At 44.9% G+C, this 23,966-nt stretch overlaps 1 protein-coding gene across 1 annotated transcript in view; it reads right to left on the bottom strand.

The window, feature by feature from the left end:
• Positions 1–23,332, bottom strand: part of LOC308297289 (ankyrin-3-like) — a gene marked incomplete at both ends in the record, with an annotated part of 206,468 nt that extends 183,136 nt beyond the window's left edge. The window contains one exon of the mRNA XM_080740702.1: positions 23,210–23,332. Coding sequence (XP_080596828.1) covers positions 23,210–23,332 — 123 coding nt within the window. The remainder of the gene's footprint in view (positions 1–23,209) is intronic.
• Positions 23,333–23,966: the final 634 nt, after the last annotated feature.

Genomic DNA, 23,966 nt, shown 5'->3' on the forward strand with positions numbered 1-23,966 from the left:
CCGTGAGGTGAACGGGTAATGAAGTGGCCGCGAGCGCTGAGGGATGAGCTGATACAGCGGCGATTAGGTTTCACCTTCATCATCACTATAATAATAACAACCCGGCATCATGGCTTTGCTGTTTAGCGTTATCAGTCTTCCGGGATTGACGGCTTGTCGTTCTGCTTGCTCCACACACCACCAGAATGTGCAGAGATAACACCAAATATATACAAACAAATACTCAGTCAAACCTGGGGGCGTTAATTAACCCCTCAAAATCGAGTCTCCATCTCTAGCTTTGTCTCTAAACTCACAATGTACTTTTCTGCCTCACTCGAAAAATTAGAGACAATATATCTGCTATTATTGTTATTATTGCGACCGTAGGTCGCAGTTTACTGTCAGAACCGGCACGCACAGCTTGTCCGTGTACGGGTAACGCCTGACACTGTGGTTCCCCTGATGGTGACATCACAGATGACATCACAGTGATGTCAGATATTTTAAAAATAAATAAATCGCTCTCAACTGAAGTGGATGGTATAGTGTCCACACCACAACGATAACGACAACGATAGCCGTAAACAATGTGGTGTGGACGCTATCATCCACTTCAGTTGAGAACGATTTTTAAAACGATATTTGTATCTTTTATCTTTATCGTGCCCAGTGGGAGAGCCACGTAAGCCCTTTTCTTCTTTCTTTCTTTCTTTTTTTCAAACAAAATATCGGTCAACTCAAAACATGGCTAGTTTAGTGGCGTAGGACTCTGAAAATCGGGATCGGCCCCAAAAAGCTGGCATCAGTCGGGCTGCACTTGTGTGTCCTACACCTCCCTCTCTTCTGTTCCTATCACCATCTTCCTCCCTTTCTCGTAGCCCCATTTCCTCACATGCCTTCCCGATGTCCTCCTTTCACCTCCCCATCCGTTTTCCTATACGGTACCTTACGCTCTCCTCTCCGAAACCCCCACTTCACACAGAACTCTCTCATCGCCCTGCATTCTCTTCTCTCTCTCTCCACCCCTTTTGTATTTCCTGTTGTCCTTGCTGGTGGTGATAGATTCACGGCCAGAGACACGTGGCTCAGAGGGCAACGGCAGCCAGAAGAACACTACAGTACATAAATCCTGGATATCCTCTCTACCCTCGGGGGCAATTCACATTCATAGCACATTCACATTCAACACCTATACAGACAACCCTTCCCCCCTGCACGGCACGCACGCACACACACATACAGTGGACTTTCCTGAACACTGACCCTCCCACAAGCCCACCACCGTTACCAGCAACAACAACACTCCTCCAAGCCATGCTATTCATATTCGCTGTATTTGCTTGACCACTTTCAACCTGGCATCCCTATTTTGGGCGTGTCATTACAGGCAAATGATAGTGTTTTTTTTTTGTTTGTTTTTTACCCATTCAGAACGGGTACACATTAGTGTGTATCATTATTTTATGCTTTAACTATTGAAAAATAGCAGATATACAAGCTCACAGCGCGGCACCGAGTGCCGCGCTGCAAGCTTGTAGATCTGTTATTTTTTTTTATCGTGAAAATTAGAATTTTGACCTGATTCTATAAGTGTCTTTTGAATCCTCCTTTGAAAAACCTATGTTTCTATGTCAGCAATCTGGCTAGCCATCGTCAAAGTAAAGGTCCTTTTCACTTAACTGGAGCTCAGTTAGTCTGTTCTTGAGAGACTACTATGTCAGTGGTGCTCAAACCTTTTCATTTGAAGGACCCCCAAAATGATATTTATTTGGTCAAAATATTTAGTTCCAGGGACCACCCAGAAGCAAAATTTGAGTTACAAACATTCGCTTTGAAAATACATTATATTCAAAGATTTGCACACATTTTCACGACTTTTTCAAAAATAGCAGATCTACAAGCTCGCAGCGCGGCACTCGGTGCCACGCTGTAAGCTTGTAGATCTACTATTTTTCACTGGTTAAAGCATTCAATAATTCTAGGCCTAAGCAGGGCTACAAGCTCACCAAACATGTAGAGCTGATATTTGTGAGGCGGGACCATCCTATAACGTTGGTGGGATCCATAATGATGCGGTGCGGGTCTATATACCAATAGTAGCCATTGTGAAATCAACATTAGAATTCAGATTTGTGTGATTGCATGTGGCAAACACAATTTTACAGATGTGTTGATTAAATCAACGACTCAATTATAAATTCCTATGACTATTAGACGACTAAGAATTATTTTAGTGGAGGCACATGTGATAGAATAGAAAGCCAAAATGATCTTTTCAAAAGCTTGTCCTTGGATTTACTCGCTTTACATTGTACAGTGGAACCCCTTTTCCCTGTGAGGAGACCATTTTTAGTATTATAAATCTTCAGGCACAGCTGTGGCCCAGGCTAGAGTACATAATGGGTGTATACCCCTCGCCATGCATATTTCATTGTCACTTTTTCACTAAAAGTCCTGAATTACACACTTACTGTGAACTATGTACCTCCTTATTGTATACAACAGTGTTTCTCAAACCTTCAAATTGCAAGGTCTTCCCTTAACAGTGTACAAATGGAACCAAATGAACCTGTTAGGGTTAATTTGTGTGAGAGTCCACTTTGAGAACCACTGGTATACTATACAGCATGCCTTTATTTACTGAAATGATCGACACAGGTCAAAGACAAGCAACAGAGTGACAGAGAAAATGTTCTCTCAGTGTTTCATAATACAATACTGAAATAATGTTCAATACAGCATACTGAATGTCTCACAATTCCATATATATATATATATATATATATACAGTATATATATATATATATATTGGCCTGCCCCCAATGGATGATGCAGCGATGTGTTCAAAGGCCAGTGATCTAACACATAACCAGCTCAGTAAACATGGTGATAATACCATGCCTGCCTTGAAGCTATAATCAACCTTTTCCCTATGAGCTGCCATTGTGCTGGATTACTGCACCAGGCCAACTCGCTTCTTCAGAAGGACGTACAGTGCCAGCCAGCGGACAGCAAATACCAAGCCTTTCTCCCCTTTCGCTTGCCTCCCGCTCTACTGTACGCAACAGCCCATGCCACACACAGTCTGGAAATTACACCCATCGTTCCATGGCGGATAAGATTACACTGCAGTAAAGATGGCATCCGTTTCACGCTGAATTACTGCCTTTGCGGTGCAGTGTAGTTTTCCCCCTCAGGGTCATAAGCAAATATATCGTCTATTTTATGACACAGAGGCGCAAGGAGCGAGTAACATTTTTGTAACCTAAGTTTGTGAGTCGAGCACAGCCACAAAGCCTTAGTGTGCTTTGAAAACGTCGCGAAATAGCAACAACCCGTTTGATACAGTGGCGACAGCCACCAATGGAAAAGAAGTGCTGTATTGCGACCGGATGTCCTTTGAATGAGCAAAATAAGCTACGAAACACAGAAACAATGAGGTCTACATAACACCTTACTGCACAGTTCTGAGCACCACGTGTACATCAGTAGGAGCATTCTAGTCCTGTTCAGACGTACTGTCTGAGGTGGGACAGACATAGAGGGAAGGAGGCAGGGAAACCAGAACACATTTTTCAGTACAATCATGAATGTGGCTGTTTCTTTGTTCCCAAGGGGAGTCTGTATAAGCACCCCCACTCTCCTGTGTGTCTCTCTCTCTCTCTCTCTCTCTCTCTCTCTCTGTCCTTCCTTCCCCCTCCCCCCATAAGAGAGAGCCAGCCCGTGAAGAGACGTGTGATTAGCATTGATCTGTCCTAACACGGCCCATTTCCCTACTTGCTACCAGCCTCCCCAGTCTGGCAGGACCCAACAAGGCCAGGTATATACGCTGTAAGAATGAACCCTTGGTGTGGGTCCATTTTTTAAATGAACACTGAGGATTGTATATCGTCGTTGTCGGGTTGAAACCTTGTATGTCCAAAACCGTTCGTTTTGTACCTAGCATTTTTAAAATGATTTAAACTAGTGAAAACAGCCGATCTACAAGCACACAACGCCTCACAACGCTTCGCACCGTGAGGCGTTGTGTGCTTGTAGATCAGCTGTTTTCAGTACTTTTGTGCGACGGCCTTGTGTGATGAAGCAGTGCTTTACTGCCTGCAAAAAAATTTACACATTTGAAACTTGGAGATACGAGGTTTCTGCCCGACAGTGACGATATGTGTGTACACCGAGCCAGCCCGTGTCCTTGAACAGGGACCACGGGAAGGTCATGGATACAGGGGGGAAAAAATCTATCATTCGAGATATGAATTTGACAATGCTATTCCTCACCGAAATACTGTGCTGGGGCTTTTTTTGGTTCGAGATCAAGCACAGGAAGTGCATAATTGTTTCCGTTACATGCGAACTTGTGAACAAACACACGTTTGGCAGCAATCTCACCGAGCCAACGCAACTAGGGATGGGACGTTAAGCGGTATTATCGTTTATCGTGATAAAAAAACACTCACGATAATCGTATCGTGGGGTTTTAATTTATCGTGATATTGTCCTCTGTCATGCACTGGGATCAATTCACCTCTTATTTGCCGAGCTGCATATCCGGTACCCTTTAAACGCTCTATTGGTAAAACGTACTTATAATATACGTTCTTGATAGTCTTTTTTTCACTCTCTACCAAATCTTTTTGCCAAAAAATAGCCGATCTACGTTGTGAGCTTGTAGATCGGCTATTTAGCATTCCGCCCTGGGATAACGGATGTTGGGGATACTTTGATTATCGCGATAATATCGTAAATCATGATTTCTTTGGTTCATAGTTGATCCCAGTGCAACCGTTCAGATCAGAGCCGGTTGATCTCACTGTTCTAGTCTGCTGGCGATGGCGGAGAGTGGCAGGTGGTTAACTGGGAGGCAGGGAATGAGGGTGACTGCAATGGTGGCGGTGGTGGTGGTGGTGGGGTGGAGCCGTGGAGCTAAAGAAAGCAATTATCATGCCATAAGGCTTATGTCCCAAGGGTCAACATAGTGGTGCGTGTGTGCGTGTGTGTGTGTGCGCGTGTGTGTGTGTGTGTGTGTGTGTGTCTGTGTGTGTGTATGTGTGTATCAATGACAGTACCATACCATTTCAAAAGAACCAGCTTTATCTCCAAGTGTACCAGCAGCACCTGCCATATTATGCATAAATGTGAGTCACTATAACACGCACGCACGCACGCACGCACGCACGCACGCACGCACACACACACACACACACACACACACACACACACACACACACACACACACACACACACACACACACACACACACACACACACACACACACACACACACACACACACACAATTTGGTGCATTTAGAAGCATGATGGAAGAGGTCTGGCATTGAAGCTCAGTGGGGGTTTAATGAGTGTGATGTTGCATGGACAGTGTGGTGGCTGTGCCTCTCTTTCTCCAAAATAGTGGCAAATAGCTGATCTACAAGCCTAGCAACGCATCACATTGCGGTGCATAATGAGCTTGCTTCTTTGCAATTATTTCTTACAAAACCAGGAAAAGACCGCACTTACATATCACAATATTAGCATATGCAAAATCCCAGATGATCTACTGTAGTCTTATAGCCATATCAATATAATATCGATATACAGTATTTCCCAGCCCTAACACACCCTAACACGCACATGCACATGTGTGTGTGTTGGTTCTGAATAGACTGGAGACAGACCTGACCGTGCATGTGTTTATGTGAGAGGGGGGTTGCGCTGTTCAGCAGCAGTGGGGGGAGGTGACATTAGGCTTCAGACCAAGTGCAGCTCAAAAGCTGGTTGCACACTGCTGCGTTTTTTCGTTTCCTTTTGGAAATCCGAAATCCAACGTTTTTTCAGGCCAAGGAGAGAGAGAGAGGAGAGAGAGAGAGAGAGCAAGGGAACCAGTGGCGACTGTTGCGAAAATCAGGGAAAATAAATACGAAGCGGGCGGCAGTGTGCAAACGTGATTGACATAAGGCAAGGTTGAATCTTTTATTTACGTGCTCCGAAATTCGCTCTGATATTCGTCCGAAAAAACGCAGCAGTGTGCAAAGACCTAAAGACCTCACGAAGAAGAACTTCATGAGGTCTGTGTGTTTTCGTGTGTGTGTGTGTGTGTGTGTGTGTGTGTGTGTGTGTGTGTGTGTGTGTGTGTGTGTTTTGTGAATTTTTGCCTCAGCAGCCAGAAGCTCCTGCTCTTTAAAAATAAAACGCCAATTCCTGCCACTATGCCTTATCGACACTGTCGGGCAGAAACCTCGTATCTCCAAGTTTCAAATTTGTACGTTTTTTCTCGAAGTAAAGCCCTGCTTCATCATACAAGGCCATCGCACAAAAGTAGTGAAAACAGACGATCTACAAGCACACAACGCCTCACAGTTTAGTTCATTTTTTTAAATGATAAAAACAAACGTTTTTGGACATGTTCCACCCGACAACAACGTTATGCTTTTCATCCTCCCCTTTCCCCCCTTTATCTTAGCTTAGCTTTATTCAGGATGACATCTCTCCTCTCCCCTCGTCTCCTCCACACCTGCTACTCCCTCGCTCCTCCCCCAGATCCAATCTCTGCCTCGCCCCTCCCCATGCAATCTGGTTCCATTTGTACACTCTCTGACTACTTGAATTAACACTGAGGATTCCTCCCAGTTATTGCATTATTAAGCAGCACCACTTGTATTTCTGCTAACTTTGTATCATGCTCCCATGATATAACAGAATAATCTGCGCAAGCATGGCACAGACTCAGAGATCACAACCCAACGCTGAAGTATATAGAGTTATTACATGGACATGACAACATCTGAACCCTTCATAGGGCAGAACTTAAAGAGACACAGATATGAGTATTAAAACATGATACTAGATATGAATCCACACAATTAACATGATGACATAGTGAAGACCCAAATGCAACTACAGGAGCAGGCTGGGCGGGTAATCGGAACGCTCACCCCAAAACACACTCGCAGACCACTCGCCCCCAGCATTTAATATTGTATTTGTTTTACTGAGGTTTAAGGTTAGGAATTAGTTTAGGGTTAAGCATAGTTTTACTGAGGTTAAGTTTAGGAACAAGGTTAGGTTTAGGCATAGTTTTACTGGGGTTAAGTTTAGGAATAACTTGGTTTAGGTTTAGTTTTGGCATAGTTTTACTGAGGTTACGTTTAGGATAAGGTTAGGTTTAGGCATAGTTTTACTGAGCTTAAGTTTAGGAATAAGGTTAGGTTTAGGCATAGTTTTACTGAGGTTAAGTTTAGGAATAAGGTTAGGTTTAGGCATAGTTTTACTGATTTACTCTTACGTTTGCATGCAGCTATATTTTCGTTCATGCCTTACCCCTTATCCCTAAACTTCTTTGCCTTTTTTACTATTTTGAAAAAACATTTGACAAGCTCACATTTTACAAGCTCACATCGACACGTTGTGAGATTGTAGATCAGCTATTTGAGATATTCAAAAATTTTCATCAAAATAAGGTTAGGTTTAGGCATAGTTTTACTGAGGTTAAGTTTAGGAATAAGGTTAGGTTTAGGCATAGTTTTACTGATTTACTCTTACGTTTGCATGCAGCTATATTTTCGTTCATGCCTTACCCCTTATCCCTAAACTTCTTTGCCTTTTTTACTATTTTGAAAAAACATTTGACAAGCTCACATTTTACAAGCTCACATCGACACGTTGTGAGATTGTAGATCAGCTATTTGAGATATTCAAAAATTTTCATCAAAATAGTAAAAAATGGCAAAAGTTTTAGGGATAACTGGTAAGGCATGGACGAAAATAGATCCCATATAGTTTACTTTTAGGAATACCTGGTGGCGACCGTTCCCAGGTCACCGGATTTGACCCGGGACGAGCGTGTTTTGGGGCGAGCGTTCCTGTATTCGGCTGTGGAGCTGAAGCTCTCAGTGTGGTAGCAGCGAGAGATGTTGAGAACGTAATAATGATTGTCGGCCTGCTTAAATAAGGTCATGGCCATATGTGATTGTAGTGTGAATGAGTGGGGGACTATGCATAGGGTTGTCACAATTATTACATAATCGTCTAATCGCAATTAATTGACATGATCGCAATTGTTTTTCATAATCATTTAAATGTTGAAAAATCTTCATATATTAAAAGAAAAGTCAAAAATAGTGGAAGTAGCAGATCTACAAGCTCACAACGCGTCGCATTGCGACGCGTTGTGAGCTTGTAGATCGGCTATTTCTACTATCAATGTTCTTTTTGAAGTATAAAGTTGTCAAATATGTCAGTAATTTCTTTGTATATTTAGGTTACGTGTCATATCTGCCATGTGCAACTTCAAAGCCTAAAAGCCAAACAGAAATGTAATTGTCAACGACAAAAGCACAATTAAATCGTTAATCGCAATTATATGAGTGACAATTAATCACAGTGATGTTAATAGGTTTTTAATGTAATGAGTCCCGGGACCCAAGGAGGGTCTTTCGGATGAGTCCCAGGGATATTTTATGGGTCCCACAAAAATTCAACGCGTCATGTCATTTTTGACAAAGTGCAGCATTTAACTTGAATTGGTTATTATATGGTTATTTACATTGTTTATCTTACAAAATACATACAAAAACGAATGAAACAATTAAACTATAATAGTACCTTGAGATGAAGAAGCACTAGGGATGGAGCTCGTTAATTTTTATTGATAATGAGCACCTTATCGATGTTGCTTATCGAGCCGGGCTTTTATCGAGCCCACTATTGAGCTTTTTTTCTGTTATTTTGTGGAAAGACATGATGAGACACTAATATATATATATATATATATATATATAATTACAGTACTATTCATGAATTAATAATAATAGCCTACTGTAAAACTATACTATAAACTATAGGCTAACATTTCCATGTCTCTCCTTTTTTTTTTTTTTTTTTTACAGTAAATGCATATCTATTTTTTCCATTAAATACATTTGACCAGGGCCTTCAAATACAGTACTTTAACAGACAGAAGGCAAGTCAACCTTTTTATTTTTGGAAAATATTTGAAGAAACTAAATGTGTACCGTCTCTTTAACAGTGTAATTTATAATGCATAGTACGACGGTGTTACGCAACAAAAAAATACCCAATCAACAAGCTCAAACCGTGTCTGCTCGCACCGCGTTGTGATCTTGTACATCTGCTATTTTCGGTAGACTCAGAAGTCGCGCTGGCAACGCTACGGATTCATTCGCACGGAGCGATACATTATAACTCTATGGCAGTGATTTTGAGTGTCCCAAACGGATTATTATCGATGGAATCATTCATATTTTCAAGCACCACATACTGTGGGTGGAAGAGAACGGGTGTCGCGCTGCTTCAACAGCCCGCGTTGGAGTTGTTTCAACTCGTCTCAGACTAGCTCTGGTCCATAGCGTTAGTGGAGGAGAACTCCACTAACGCTATGGACCAGAGCTAGTCGCAGACGTGCAAAGTTATTGATTGCACTTGGGTCTTATGTGATGCATTATGGACAAGTGCCTGGCTCCGTCTGCATTGTCGAAGACAGTGTTCCCTCCCGAGCATGATGTAACAACCGTGCTGCATATAGCCCATTGTATTTAGCTCTCCCCTTGTCTTTTCCAAAAGGTAACCAAACGTTTTAGTGTTTCACACGTTCCACAGTTGTTCCGCGGCACGCATGCACTTCCAAAGCACACAACTATCGATGACACATTGTACCTCCCGGCCCCCGGCCGCTATAGCAGCCCATGACGTGACGCTTACCCGATAACAGGCTCAACAAGCCAAACCCACGTTCGGTGGGGGAACCCTTCTTGGTGTATCACCTAACACGCTGTGCCACTATGGTCAGAGAGCGGCCCGGTGCTACGCTAAAACTAAGGCACCCATTGAATTCTGTGACCATCTACGGAGCACACAATAGCGTCGGTGGATTCCAAACACACACTGTCGTTAGTTCTATCGTCTGTTTTAAGACTTTCTACGCGGATTTCATTTGTGTTAACGTAGGGTACAGTAGCATGCCTTCACCCATGAACAATGGTGGCGTCTGTGGACTTTTTAAAATATATTTTTTTTCGCGACGTGGTAAATTATTTTCACGTGGACTCCAATGGAGGCGATGCGTCCGTGGGACCCCAGAACACTGACGTGAATGCGTCTCTAGGCAACGTGAATGCGTCAGAGACGCGGGATGCGCACGTAATGACGTCACTGAATCATCATGTAAAATGTCATAATCGTGACAGCCCTAACCATGCATGACTTTCATTCCAACTACAGCGATGCTCCATGCTGGACTGAATGATCAAGGTGTATAATGTACATGCACTTGTCTTGCACTAATTGAACTTTCCCCTGTGAGAAATATAAGAAAAAGACTGCCTATTTTCGTGACAGGGTCGCACAAAAAAGAATACATTGGGCTTAACACTGAGAGCAGCGGTTTGAAACGTCTCATCTCTAGGTCTATCTCTCTTCCAATACCTCCTACACAATTCCACAAGACCATATGTATACAGTATGTGGATCAGTGGAAACTTCAAAGAGGCACTGTAGTGTCGCGTCCTCCGAGAGAGGCTTGTGATCACCATGCCAGCTTATGTTCCGAGGAGCGGAGGGGAATTTATAACGCACGTGCCGATTTAGAATGCAAAATACTTGACTTCTTCTCACCCTCTGTTGCCGAGCAGGAATGAAAGAATCACATTATATGCGTCACATTCAAACAGAAATATCCTCTCGTAGCACATATACACACACGCACGCACGCACGCACACACACAAGCATCCACGCACGCACGCAGTGTGTAGCTATTGTGGCAGTGAGCAACCATATGCCAATTATCAGCAAAGTCGAAGGCTAGAAAGACATGGTTATTAGTGTTATTTTTGTTTGTGAGTGTGTGTGTGCGTGCGTGCGTGGCGCACGCTCGCACATGTGAGCATGCTTGTGGGACACACAAAATTCCAAAATCCGGTCTGAACAAGAGAGGGAGAGCTGCACGTATACCAAAAATATGAGTCCTTCTCTGTCACGCCAAATGTGAACACAATGAGCACATTCCTACAGCACAGGGAGAGAGGCAGAGATAGACAGGGAGAAAGGAGAGAGACGGGGAGAAAGAGACAGTGACAGAGATAGACAGAAAGAGAGATAGACAGGGAGAAATGGATAGAGAGGCAAAAACAGACAGTGACAGAGATAGACAGAAAGAGAGATGTACAGGTATAAAGAGAGAGAGAGAGAGAGAGAGAGAGAGAGAAAGAGAGATAGATAGTGACGGGGATATCAGTGGAGACTTCAGTCACCTTCAAATGACCTTTAGGTTTACCATCACATTCCCTTTCCCTCTAATTCTCTCTCTTTTCTCTTATCTCGCTCTTCTCTGCTTCTATGCGAGGTCTCTCTCTCTCACTCTATTAATCCTTATCTTTTTCTCTTTGTCTCTCTTTTACCTCCATCCCTCCATCTCCTCTTGCAATCTCCTTTCTCTCTCTCTGGCTCTCTGAGTCTGACTCGCCCATGCGTGCGCGTCACTCTATTTAGCTTTTAGCAAAGGTTGAAAAAGCCTCCTCCCCAATGCTGTCCATGTGTTTCAGCAACTACCTGTCACACATAGCAATAATAATAACCGTTATGTCAGACATATCAAACCAACAGCATGCAGCAGAGACGTGCAGAGAATGTTAGAGAGGCAGGGGCTGGAATTTCCGAAAATAGCAGTACTCCAAGCTCACAACGCGTCGCGCTGCGACGCGTTGTGAGCTTGGAGGTCGGCTATTTTCGGTGTGTGAAACCACACTGAACTAAGCATAACCAAGTCAATACTGGAGATGTGGCGTAACGGCATGGATTTCTACACAGAGAGGGCAATTCTTAAGATGCTGCATTCAAGTTCAGGAGAGTTTGGACAAGGCAATTCTATTGAATGCTGCCTTCAGGTATGGCATGGAAAGAGGGCATTTGCATTTCTTTCACCATAGTAAAAATTGCATTTATGGTCTGGAAAGGGCAGTTTTTACAGACAGATAAAAGGGCAGGGGCTCAAGCCCCCTTTGATGTCTATGTGTGCACGTGCCTGGCATGCAGTGAGACAGAGCACGAGAAACAAGCCCACTCCCACCACATGGACATGGCTTCTCCCCAAGTTCTCAGACGCCCCCCCCCCCCCCCCCCCCCCCTATAAAGTGGTCTCCAGTTACGAGGCTTCCCTGACACCTTCGCTCCCACCGACCATTGCCACACACACACACACACACAAACCATCCCCCCGAAGGTGATTCTCCCGGCGAGGGCGAGGACCCTCCGAGCGTGGGATCGATAATTAGAACAATCCTTATTACATGCTTTCATTTCCCCTCGGAGACTGGGACTAATGTAGAGCAACAGCGGCATGCATGTTCCAGGAAAAGCCCTGAGATTCTCTGACTGACTACCACACTTTTAGTTAGAACTAAAACCTGGACAAGAACAGATTTGCTACCTCTTGTGGACCACGACTAAACATCCTTCCAGGGTCAGCTAGGTCTATGTTTAAGCCCAGTTTACCTTGATCCCAGAGGAAGAAAATATGACTGCTTATATCTAACCTTTATATTTACCATCAATGATAATTGCGAATTTACTGTCAGAACCGGCACATCTTGTCCGCAGACGGACGGGTAACGCCTGACACTGTGGTTCACCTGGCACATCACGGTGACATCACAGGTGACATCACAGTGATGTCAGATACTCAGAGCAGGGATAACGCCTGACACTGTGGTTCCCCTGACACATCACTGTGACATCATAGGTGACATCACAGGGATGTCAACTACTCAGAGCTGGGCCGACAGTGGTGACATCACACCACTGTGATGTCACCTGTTTATGGGCATAAGCAGGTGACATCACAGTGGTGTGGCTGGTTCAGACAGGGATCTCCATGTATGGGCATAAAAGGGATTGTATGGTGTTATGTCATGGGAACCACTCTAACAGAATCCCTTTTATGCCCAATGTCAGATCCCCAATGTCATCAATATTAAGCCCATATCCAACAGACGCAAGAAAGGGATTCTGTCAGGGATCTCCATATATGGGCATAAAAGGGATTGTATCCCAGATGATGCCCTGTTAGGAGAACCACACTAACAGAATCCATATATGGCCAAGACAGATGGCGCAACCTCGCCCTTTAGGGCGAGGTCGCCCTTATGCGTCTCACTGGTACTTATACAATACATTGTGATATTTGAAAGCTTGTAAGAGTCTAAAGGTCTCCACTAGGCCTGATAGCTATTGTTTTGGTACAGCCTATCTTGTTAAGGTTCAGCTCGTCCTTGAAGCAGCGACGGTATAACTGTGATCTCTGACTTGTGCCTCCTGGCAGAACTACCGTACCTCTGACATGAATGTTATTGTACTTCTCCCCATGATATCATGTACATAAAGCATAACCATCAGCACCTAGAATATTGTCTGGTCTCCTGATTGCCTCATTGATTACTGATTGATCAGAATTCCATGACATGCCCCCCCTTTTTTAACTATTTTAATTGTCTTTAACCCTTTGCATATCTCCATATACAGTACATGGATCTCCATACATAGGTACCAGAGGTCACCATATATGGGTAACTGGTCCGATATACTGTACATCACTGGCCAGATGGCCAAGACATTGTGCAGACATCGCCATTTAGGGCATCTTACTAGTATATAACTTCATTTGATTTGGTTTGCAGTAGAGTGAGGGGTGTCTTTAAATATAGCCTCTTAGAGGATGTTGCACATTTCCAACATTGCGGAACGCAGGAGTGTGGATTACAAGCTAACCACAGATTTTGCACAGTGTATTATGTGTGTATGAATTACATGCACAAACCTTTACCAACGCAGCGGGCACTATCAGGTTTTAGGGAAAAAACAATTAGGCCGCTGCTTCATTGGCCTTCAGATTATGTCCTGCAAGGTCTCTCTGAAAACATCACCCTTGAAAACATTTCCATTGAGAGAGGCGTCATGCATCAATACAGCAATGACTGGGCTGTTTTAATTGCTCAGTGCTAGACTCAAGAGAATACCATGATACACCTGTTTCTCTCTCTCTCACATTTGCTAGCAGGAAAGGATCAACTACTATAAATGACAGAAATCCCCTTTTAGTGTGCATTATTGTGTGTTGAGGTGAGCTGTTTACAGTTGACGGTTCAGCTGACTTTGACAGGCCCGTCCATTTGAGTGATGAGAACACTCTCCTATTCGTTACTACAGTCTGGGACTGAGGGTCTAACACGCACGTGCGCGCATAGTGCAAAATAACCCTGGTCATATCCTCTCTTTAGCTTATACTGTGTATATAAAGGTCTGAAATAAGATACAAGATCAGTGGTCGCCACCACTAGGAGGGAAAGCTTGGCAGCTTTCTCACACATGTAGGCCCGGGCCATCCCGCCTGCGGCTACGTTGATGGTGAAAACATTGTATAATAGTGGGAGGAGCTCCCAATGCCAATGCAATTAGCTTAGGCATGCATGAGTGCCGAATTCATTAACCTCCATCTTTTATGGGCTGACGGGAAGGGGGAGGCGAATGGGGGCTTGGCACACACGTGGCGGATTTGTTTTAAACAAAACGCAAAGAAAGAAAGAAAGAAAGAAAGAAAGAAAGAAAGAAAGAAAGGAGCATTAGAGACAAACCATTAAAACATACACTCCCCCGTCGCGTGGTTCCTCACCATGACTCTGTCACCTCTCTTCCCCTGCTAACCTCCAGAGTCTAGTTTTCCTATTATGGGCCTCCCTGGGACTCCTGGCTTGCCATTGTTACCATGGGCACGCTCTGAGGGAGGAGAGACGGAGAGCGCAACGCCGGCGGCCTCTGACATCCCTCCTGTTGTACGTTTTATAGCAAAAAGGTCGCCACAAGAAGTCACACTTTACATTCAGCACGCCTCACCGCGATGTGGATCCTCATCATTGATGAAGTGCTGAGGTGGCTGGAGGATAATAATTAATCACCTCATTGACGTGACGTGCTCAATTTCACTAATCACCAGTGGACTATTTTAATGGAAGTGGACTGGCCGTCCCAACTGCAGTTTTGGGATAACTTTCTTATTGTCAGTTGAGTGGATATACTGTAGATACTAGTGAGGCAAGGCAATTGAACAAAAAAAAGTTTAAAACACATACAACAACAAGACAGGTTCTAATGACAGTGGCTCCCATGTGGCCACTCTGTGACGTATCTATGACATACAGTATGACTCCAATATTGGGAAAGGTGTCAATCTGATTCGAGCCCACTGACACCCCATGGCCAAAATGCAAAACCTCCTATCTGCAAATTTCATGATTTTTGGATTTCACCTGAAAAGAGGACAACAGGCTATGCTGCACATGGTCAGTCTGTCTGCAAGATCGTTCTGCCCCTCATTTTGCAAAAAATGTCATGTGACTAGAACATGACATTTGACAGTTTTGCAAACGTGGCAAAATGATGAAGCTCAAAACCTCCTATCTGCACTGCCTGGTTGATTGCTAATGATTGGTGTCAGGTGGTGAAACCATGAGGGTGAGTTGATAAAAAATGTTAATGGTAATACTTGTAACAGACCTGTAGAATGTCTTGCTCTCAAAAGAAGCATAATTAAGTGCTGTAAAAAGAGTTATTTAACAAAAAAATAGCCCAACTATTTCTAGGTCAAAAGTAAACCTCCTATCTGCATGTTGTCGAGATAGGTTTTTTTTTTACCTAGAAATAGTAGAAATAGTAGATAGTAGAATAGTAGAGGTTTTGGTGTTGAACACACATTTTTCGTTTTCATTTTCCCAACAAACATTTTGGCCATCCAGTATAAACATACATGTATGGAGGCTTACATGTGCACCAGAACCTTTGCGTGGATTGATCCAGCGCGGCGTGGTTTGAAAGACTAGCTCTGCAAAAACACAGAAACAAACGAAACAAAAGACACACAGGCCCTATTATCCTACTGAGCCACACTCCCGTCAAAACTACTTTACACACATTCACAGAGACGTCAGACAAGTGGTGGCCTAACTCACTTACAGAATCAATACAGCACCAGAGGGAGGCACTATGATAAATAATAAGCTTGTGCACAAGGTAGTCGATGGCCCATATAAGTGTGATGACAGATATAGGTACAGCACCAGTGTGCGTGGTGGACTGGTGGTGCAGCATGTAAACTGGGACACGGCAGCAGCAGGCGACTCATGCCAGAGTTGCTGAGGGGTGAGGGCAGGGGCGGCACAAGGGGTAGGAAAGTGGGACTGAGTTACCAGGGCCCAAGGTGGAGGGGCCCTAGTAACTTTAGCTATTGAAAAATAGCAGATATACAAGCTCACAGCGCGGCACCGAGTGCCGCGCTGCGAGCTTGTAGATCTGCTATTTTTTTTGAAAAGTCGTGAAAATGTAAGCAAATCTTTGAATATATGTATTTTTTTACTTTGTAACTCAAATTTTGCTTCTGGGGGGGGGGGGGGGGGGGGGGGGTCCCTGGAACTAAATATTTTGAGATGGAGGTCCGTGGCCAAATACAAATCATCTTGGGGGTCCTCGACATGAAAAAGTTTGAGCATCACTGACATAGAAACATAGGTTTCTTGCACACATTTTCACAATTTTTCAAAAATAGCAGATCTACAAGCTCGCAGCCGCGCTGTGAGCTTGTATATCTGCTATTTTTCAATAGTTAACATTCATGGGGGGGCCGCAGTGAATCCTAGTACCCAGGGCCCAGAATTTGGTGTGACGCCCCTGGGTGAGGGCCATCTCTCTCTCTCTCTCTCTCTCTGTTTCTGTTTATGTCTCTCTCTCTCTCTCTCTCTCTCTCTCTCTCTCTCTCTCAGGGAATCCAGCCGGGGCTCCTAGGCACCCAGCTCTAGATAATGTCATTAGAAGTAAAGCAGCTTGGAGGACTTATGTAACGTAACAGGGGTTTCCCGTTCAGACTTTAAGATGACCTGCAATGTGGCTGCAGAAGAGCCGTGCACAATCTCCCTATCTGTCTCTGCAGTATAAAAATGGCCCATGCATGGACCCATTCGGATCACTGTTAAACTTTACACGCACGCACCCACACACCACACACACATACACACACGCACACGCACCTCATACATACACACATACAGCAGGGGTCCTTAACGTTTTCAGCCCAGGGACCCCTCGTTGAGAGGGAGATGAAGCAGGGACCCCCACAACCTAATAGTTAATAGATTCCATATAGTTTCATCTTTTGACAGCACAATCATCAGTGTGTTTTAGATTCATGTCAATTTGTGTTTACAGATATTTGACCACTTGAACCATCAATACTTAATAAACACGACCTTTCACTCTGACTGCTCTTTTTCCCCTCTACACCGAAGCTCTTTGCTGAAAATAGCCGATCTACAAGCTCGAGGCGTTGTGAGCTTGTACATCTGCTATTTTTGGCTAAAGTTCTCCGAATATGGACGCTAGGGTTCGAGTGGTTAATATATAAAAAATCACACCCGTGTGAACTGAGCGGTGGTGGGGGGGGGGGGGGGGGGGATGCCTGTGTGTGTGTGTGTGTGTGTGTGTGTGTGTGTGTGTGTGTATTGCAGTTGATGCTCAGGGCAGGCTAGACTCAACAGCACCTCTCTGGTCACCCAGGGTACTCAGGCTACACCAGAGGCTACATACAGACAGACACACACACACACACACATACATACATACATACACACACGGCCATGCTATGGAGACGGTGTGACCACCGCTCAAAAAAAAAAAAAAAGCTTTGGTGGCCCCCCCTGTAGTAACTCTGAGGACCCCCTAGGGGTACCGGACCCCCTGTTGAAGACCCCTGCTCTATGCAGGGGGAACCATGTCCTTAACCTCTTAAGCCGTATATACTGTAAGGGCAGCCAAACCAGAACCCATCAAAAGGAATAAAAAATCACACCCGTGTGAACTGAGCGGTGGTCGTGGAGGCTGCGCAACAGCAAAACAAATATATATATATTGTGTGTGTGTGTGTGTGTGTGTGTGTGTGTGTGTGTGTGTGTGTGTGTGTCTGGCCTGGCCTGAACAACAGCGCCCCTCCCTTAACATGTGTGGTCACAAAAGGTACTGTAGGCTACATACAGACACGCATACAGACAGACAGACAAACAGACAGACAGACAGACCCACACACACGGCCACGTATAGGAGCGTTGTGACCACCGCTCAAAAAGTGGTCTCGGGGTCTGCTGCCAGCACAGCCCTGAGTGAAGGAAGAGCACCTCTGAAATGCATGCATTCGTGCACCACTTTAAGCCTCATATAATGTACATGCTTTGTTGTATGACTGATAGCAAATAGCAAAAGCTACCTGATCTAGCTTATAGACATGTCTACTGTTTAGCAATGTTTTGCTAGGGACACCAGGGTTAATGTGGTTAAGGGTCTGAGAGGGGTGAGACAGCAGCAGTAGCCACGATTGTTCCCCAGACGCCCCAGCAATCCATTAAGGGTCTACACTCAACTGAGTGGTGCCTGATAAGAATGGCAGACCTCACGAGCTCAGCTATTTCCCATCTCTCAAACACTCCCCTCTCTCTCTCTCAGTGTTTCCATTTTCTTTTTTTGCTCTCTCTCTCTTCATTCTCACTGTCTTTACCCCCGACCCCCCCACTGACCCACTCGTCTCCTTATCTATGTCATTGTCTCTCGTTGTCTGTACGTATCTGTGATTTGTTTTCATTTATTAACTCATTGACTGCGTTGTATGCCACGATTTTCTTACCTTTTAACGTGGCCACGTGTCGTGTGTGTCCATCGTCGGGGACGTGCAGAGAATGTTCGAGAGGCAGGGGCTGAATTTCTAAAAGGGCTTGTGGTGAAAATATTGAAAATAGCATAGACTTCCAAGCTCACAACACGTCGCAGCGCAACGCGTTGTGAGCATGGAGGTCGCCTATTTTCGGTACTTCATAACACACTAAACTAAGCATAAAAAAGGCAATACTGGAGAACAAGGCAATTCTCTTGAATGCTGCCTTCAGGTAAGGCATGGAAAGAGGGCATTTGCATTTCTTTCACCATAGTAAAAACTGCATTCATGGTCTAGAAGAGAGGGCACTTTTTACAGACGGATAAAAGGGCAGGGGCTCAAGCCCCCTTTGATGTCTATGTCTAGCATTGCTGCTAGCAATGCTGCTGCATGTAACAAGGAAGTAAACGCAGGAGAAAGTGGCCACAGAGAAACGTGTTGTTGTCCCAACCCCCAAAAATGCATATCCGGTTCTGGTTCTGGGCCCAGAACGGAAGCACCAGCTCTAGGTTACTTAGTAACCCTGGTGCGGCGATCCCATTTTGGATTGTTTTGAATCAAATCTAATTGATAGCTCGAGAAACTCGGGCCTGGGCACGCAAAGACAATGGGAATAACTCTGGAAACTCGGGCTTGGGTAATAAATTAAGCTTATAGCGTTAGTTTATGCATGCAGGACACCTCAGCTGTCAGTCAGATCCTTTCCTTTCCTTTCCATTCACAGATCTGCTGATCATACCATCACAGTCATAATCCAATCAGAGCTCACGCACAGTAAGGGAGGCTCCTTTAAATAGGGCTTGCATTCACTATGGCTTTTGCTTGTCTTGGATCTGAGCCTCAGATCCGCTGCTGCTTCGCTGCCTCCTCCTCCATCCCAGCCTCCACCTTTTGATGAGTCGGTCTCAAATACTTGTGATTTTATGTCTGCTAATTCAAGCTAATATGTCAATGTATACAAAATTCAGGGAACATTAGAGCCCTTTAACGCCAAGTCTAACTGTATTCCATTTGTTGCAATAAAAGGTTAAATCTACTTTAACGTGAGTGTTCCTGACTAAAACGAGTTAAACCTCCTCGTCTCTGTCCTTTCTGTCCATCTCCCTCATCCCTCTGACTCTGTCATAGCTTTCTGGCACTGACCGTGTCATCTCTTCTCTCTCCCCATGCAACGTGTGATTCAGAGAGAGACTTGGAAGGCCACCAGGCAGGAGTAAACGATGCAAGAGCAAGGGCAGCCAAACCCAAACCCATCAAGAGGAATAAAAAAGTGGGCTCTGGTCTGCGGCCAGCACAGCCCTGAGTGAAGGAAGAGCACCTCTGATATGTGTTTGACCAGCGTTGTGTGTGTGTGTGTGTGTGTGTGTGTGTGGGTGTGTGTGTGTGTGTGTGTGTGTGTGTGTGTGTGTGTGTGTGTGTGCGCGCGTGCGTGCGTGCGTGCGTGCGTGCGAGTAGATTGCCTCTATACAAGGGCTAGGACGTCCAACCCCCTCCTCCCTCAAATACACAACTAACAAACAGATTAACCTTAGTGTCCGACTTTGCTTTTCTTTTCTGACAGCGCAATATGAAAAGTAGCTAGCCAAACAATACAGCTAGTAAAGAAACTAACGGTCAAAGAAAGACACTGAGAGACAGAAACAGAGAGACACACACACACACACACACACACACACACACACACACACACACACACACACACACACACACACACACACACACACACACACACACACACACACACACACACACACACACACACACACAGAATGAGGGAGAGGGAAAGGCGGAAACTAAAGCCACACAAAGGGACAGGGGAGGAGAGAAGACTCATAAGAGAGAGAGAGAGAGAGAGAGGCAGAGCAGAGTGGATTGGTGTGAGGACAGAGGGAAGGACACACAGCAAGCTGAGGTGGGAAGAGAAAGCTGATTATCCTTATGGATGGTGCTATGCATAAGCTAATCAATACAACTCTCCTCCCCTGCCCCGTCCGTCTGCTCTCCCCTCTCCTCGTCTCCCTTCTCTGTTGCACATGAAATATGACCCTCAATCAGAACCATGATAATATATCCTATATGGATCAGCATCTCTCGCAAACACATGCGACATTCTCGCCAACACTCACACATGCGCTGTATACGCACATGATAGGGGCATCATGACCATTATGCAAATGGGCTCTGAAGCACACATAGGATACGGTTAAAGTCATTCATATTTCATGAATTAATTCCCCTTGGAAAAGGTTAGTCCAACTTGGTGGAAACCAGCCGGCGTTTTGGTCCATAAGAACTTGCAGCATGCAGGTGGGGCTGTCACAATTATTACATAATCGCCTAATCGCAATTACTTGACATATTCGCAAATATTTTGTCATAATCGTCATAATCGTGAATGTTGAGAAATGTTCATACATATACATTTTCAGAAATAGTGGAAATAGCAGATCGGCTATTTCCACTATCAATGTTATTTTTTAAGTAGAAAGTTGTCAAATATTTATTTGTATATTTAGGTTATGTGTCATATCTGCCATGTGCAACTTCAAAGCCTAAAAGCCGAACAGAAATGTAATTGTCAACGACAAAAAATACAATTAAATCGTTAATCGCAATTATTTGAGCGACAATTAATCGTCATGTAAAATGTCATAATCGTGACAGCCCTACTTGCAGCAGGGCCTCGGCATGCAGGGCTGGCTGCTAGCTGTTTGTGCCGAGGTCGAATAACGTCGCCAGCAGCATAATTCAAAACCGAGCGCCCATGGGCACAAAGTACAGTAAATGTCACCGTTATTGAACAGATCTCTCACGGTCAAATCTCACTGCAGCCAATACACAGAGGGCCCTGCCGGGATGCTTTTACCCCCGAAACTAATCTATTAGCCGTACCTACGAAACAAAAGTATGGCAGACAGTGAGGGATGCATTCAAAGTCACTGCACAGCCCTTTTGGGACGGTAGCTTATGTTGCAAATACCCTCTGACTCTGTATGAACTATGAAGTGAATCTACTTGCATCCAAAAAGGAAAAAGAAGAGAAAAGCATGTGACAGATGATGAGATAAGCGATGAGGACAGAGAAAGAGAGAGGGGTAGCCACGTGCATTACAGTTCTCTGCTCCATCATATGAAAAGCTTCGTCATCAATAACTCAGTTGCATATGCATTATACATAACTGTCTGTGCATCCAGGCGCACACCCACACCGAGCCACATACGGTACACGTGCACGCATGCATGCACGCACGCACGCACGCACGCACGCACGCACGCACATACACGCACACGCACTCGCTCATGACCAAGTCAAAACAACATGCAAGGAGTTACTGTATACAGTGCTTATTTTGTCTCTCCCTGTTGACAACATAGTTTTGTCACGCAATGAACGTAAAAACAAGGTGTCTTTAAATATGGAATGATTGCATTTGAACCATAGCACGTGGGCCGAGCTACAGATCAGCCATCTGGATGCACTGATCTCAGGAAAGTATACCATAACCATGACTGCTAACAATAGCTTTCCCGATTGAATGAGACAAAGAGACATGGATGGAGGGGTGGTTAAAGGAAGCCATGTCTGCTTACATACAGCTTAGTTACAGAGATGCTCTCCTAAATGGTCTTATAAGGATGTGTACTAAAGATAAGGCCAACATACAAATAGTTACAGAAGTACACGATTTGCTGACAGAGTGAGAGAGTAAGCATGGGGGAGTCAGCTCAGCTGTTAGATTGACAGCTGTAGTTGAGTTGAATTAGCACATGTACTGTGAAAGCTTGCTGACCAGACCCTCGGCTCAAACCCATTGAATGGAAGGCCAACGAGATATATTTGGCAATCTATACATTTCTGCCACCACATTCTACTGAAAGCAGACCACATTAACAGAGTGAGACGGGGGTGGGGGGGCAGTGGGAGGCAAATGCTTATAGAGTGACCTTAAAAGCGTTCACCTGATCCAGAGCCAGCTGAAATCTCATTGAACACAAACAGGTGAAATCTCTTTGACTTTGAACAGTTATACACCCCCTCTGCCCACACACACGCCTCTGTCACGTGTATTGAGACACACACAAGCTCTTTGCACACATAAATGCGGTCGTGCACGCACGCACGCACACACACGCGCACGCACAGATAAGACAAACACATGAGGAACATTATCAAAAGCGGAATGCATGTGTCCTGATAATTGAAAATGGAACTTCCGCACATTGCATGTGCTTGCTCCAGCAGGTATGCATGTTTGACAGTTTCGAGCTCACCGGAGATATAGGCTGTCGTGCAGACACATACACACACACACTACACACACACACACACACACACACACACACACACACACAAAGCGACAGAGTCACGCTCCGGTGATGCTGCCAGCTGAGCGGAGCCTGTGAAGCCACCAGCCCAGCTAGGCAGCCGCGGCCACCGGTGTGTCAACTCCTGCCTCGCGTCACACTCAGTAGTACCTTTCTCTTTAGCTCCCGGGACGCCGCTCTCCTATTCTTCCTCCTCTTCTCCTTCTCGTCCTCTATAGCATTCACATCCACCTCCCCCCGATTCTTCTTCAACTGGGAGGCCGCGTGAGCCATGACGGGGAACGCGGTAAAAAGCAAGGCACCACCACACTACACACGCGCGCCTCACCTGAAATCCCAGAGAAGTTTCGACAAAACCAGGATCTCAGAGGAAAAAATCGGGGTAGAAAAGGAAAGGGGGGGAAAGGAAGAAAAATGCCCTCCTTGAAAAGGAGAATGGAGGAGAATAGGTTTTTTTGTTGTTCTTGTTCTTCTTTGCAATGTTCTCTATGGTCCAAGGATGCTTATCATCCTTGTTCTACTTTTGGCTGTTGTTGTTGATGTTCTTCTGTGCTCTAGGTCTGAGCTGCTGGCTGGCTGTTCTGGTATCTGATTGCTCGTCTCTCTCTCTCTCTCTCTCTCTCTGTCTCTCTCTCTCTGTGTGAAAGACGAGAGAAGAGAGCGAGCAGCTGGCTTCTTGTCGTCTCCTCCTCCTCTCGTGTCTTTGGGCTGGCAGTGTGAGAGAGAGGAGAGGAGAGGAGCTGCGTCCAGCAGGAGAGGAGAGCACACACCGGATGGAAGGATGGAGAGAGAGCGAGGAGCATCACCAGCCACAGAGGTGGAGGGAGGGACAAAGAGAGAGCGAGAGAGAGAGAGATTGTAAGTGAAGGGAGGGAGGGAAATGGTTACCAAGGCAACCACACTCTGT

This window comes from Nannobrachium achirus (assembly GCF_963921795.1).
Source record: "Nannobrachium achirus genome assembly, chromosome: 13".
In the NCBI taxonomy this organism is placed as follows: Eukaryota; Metazoa; Chordata; class Actinopteri; order Myctophiformes; family Myctophidae; genus Nannobrachium; species Nannobrachium achirus.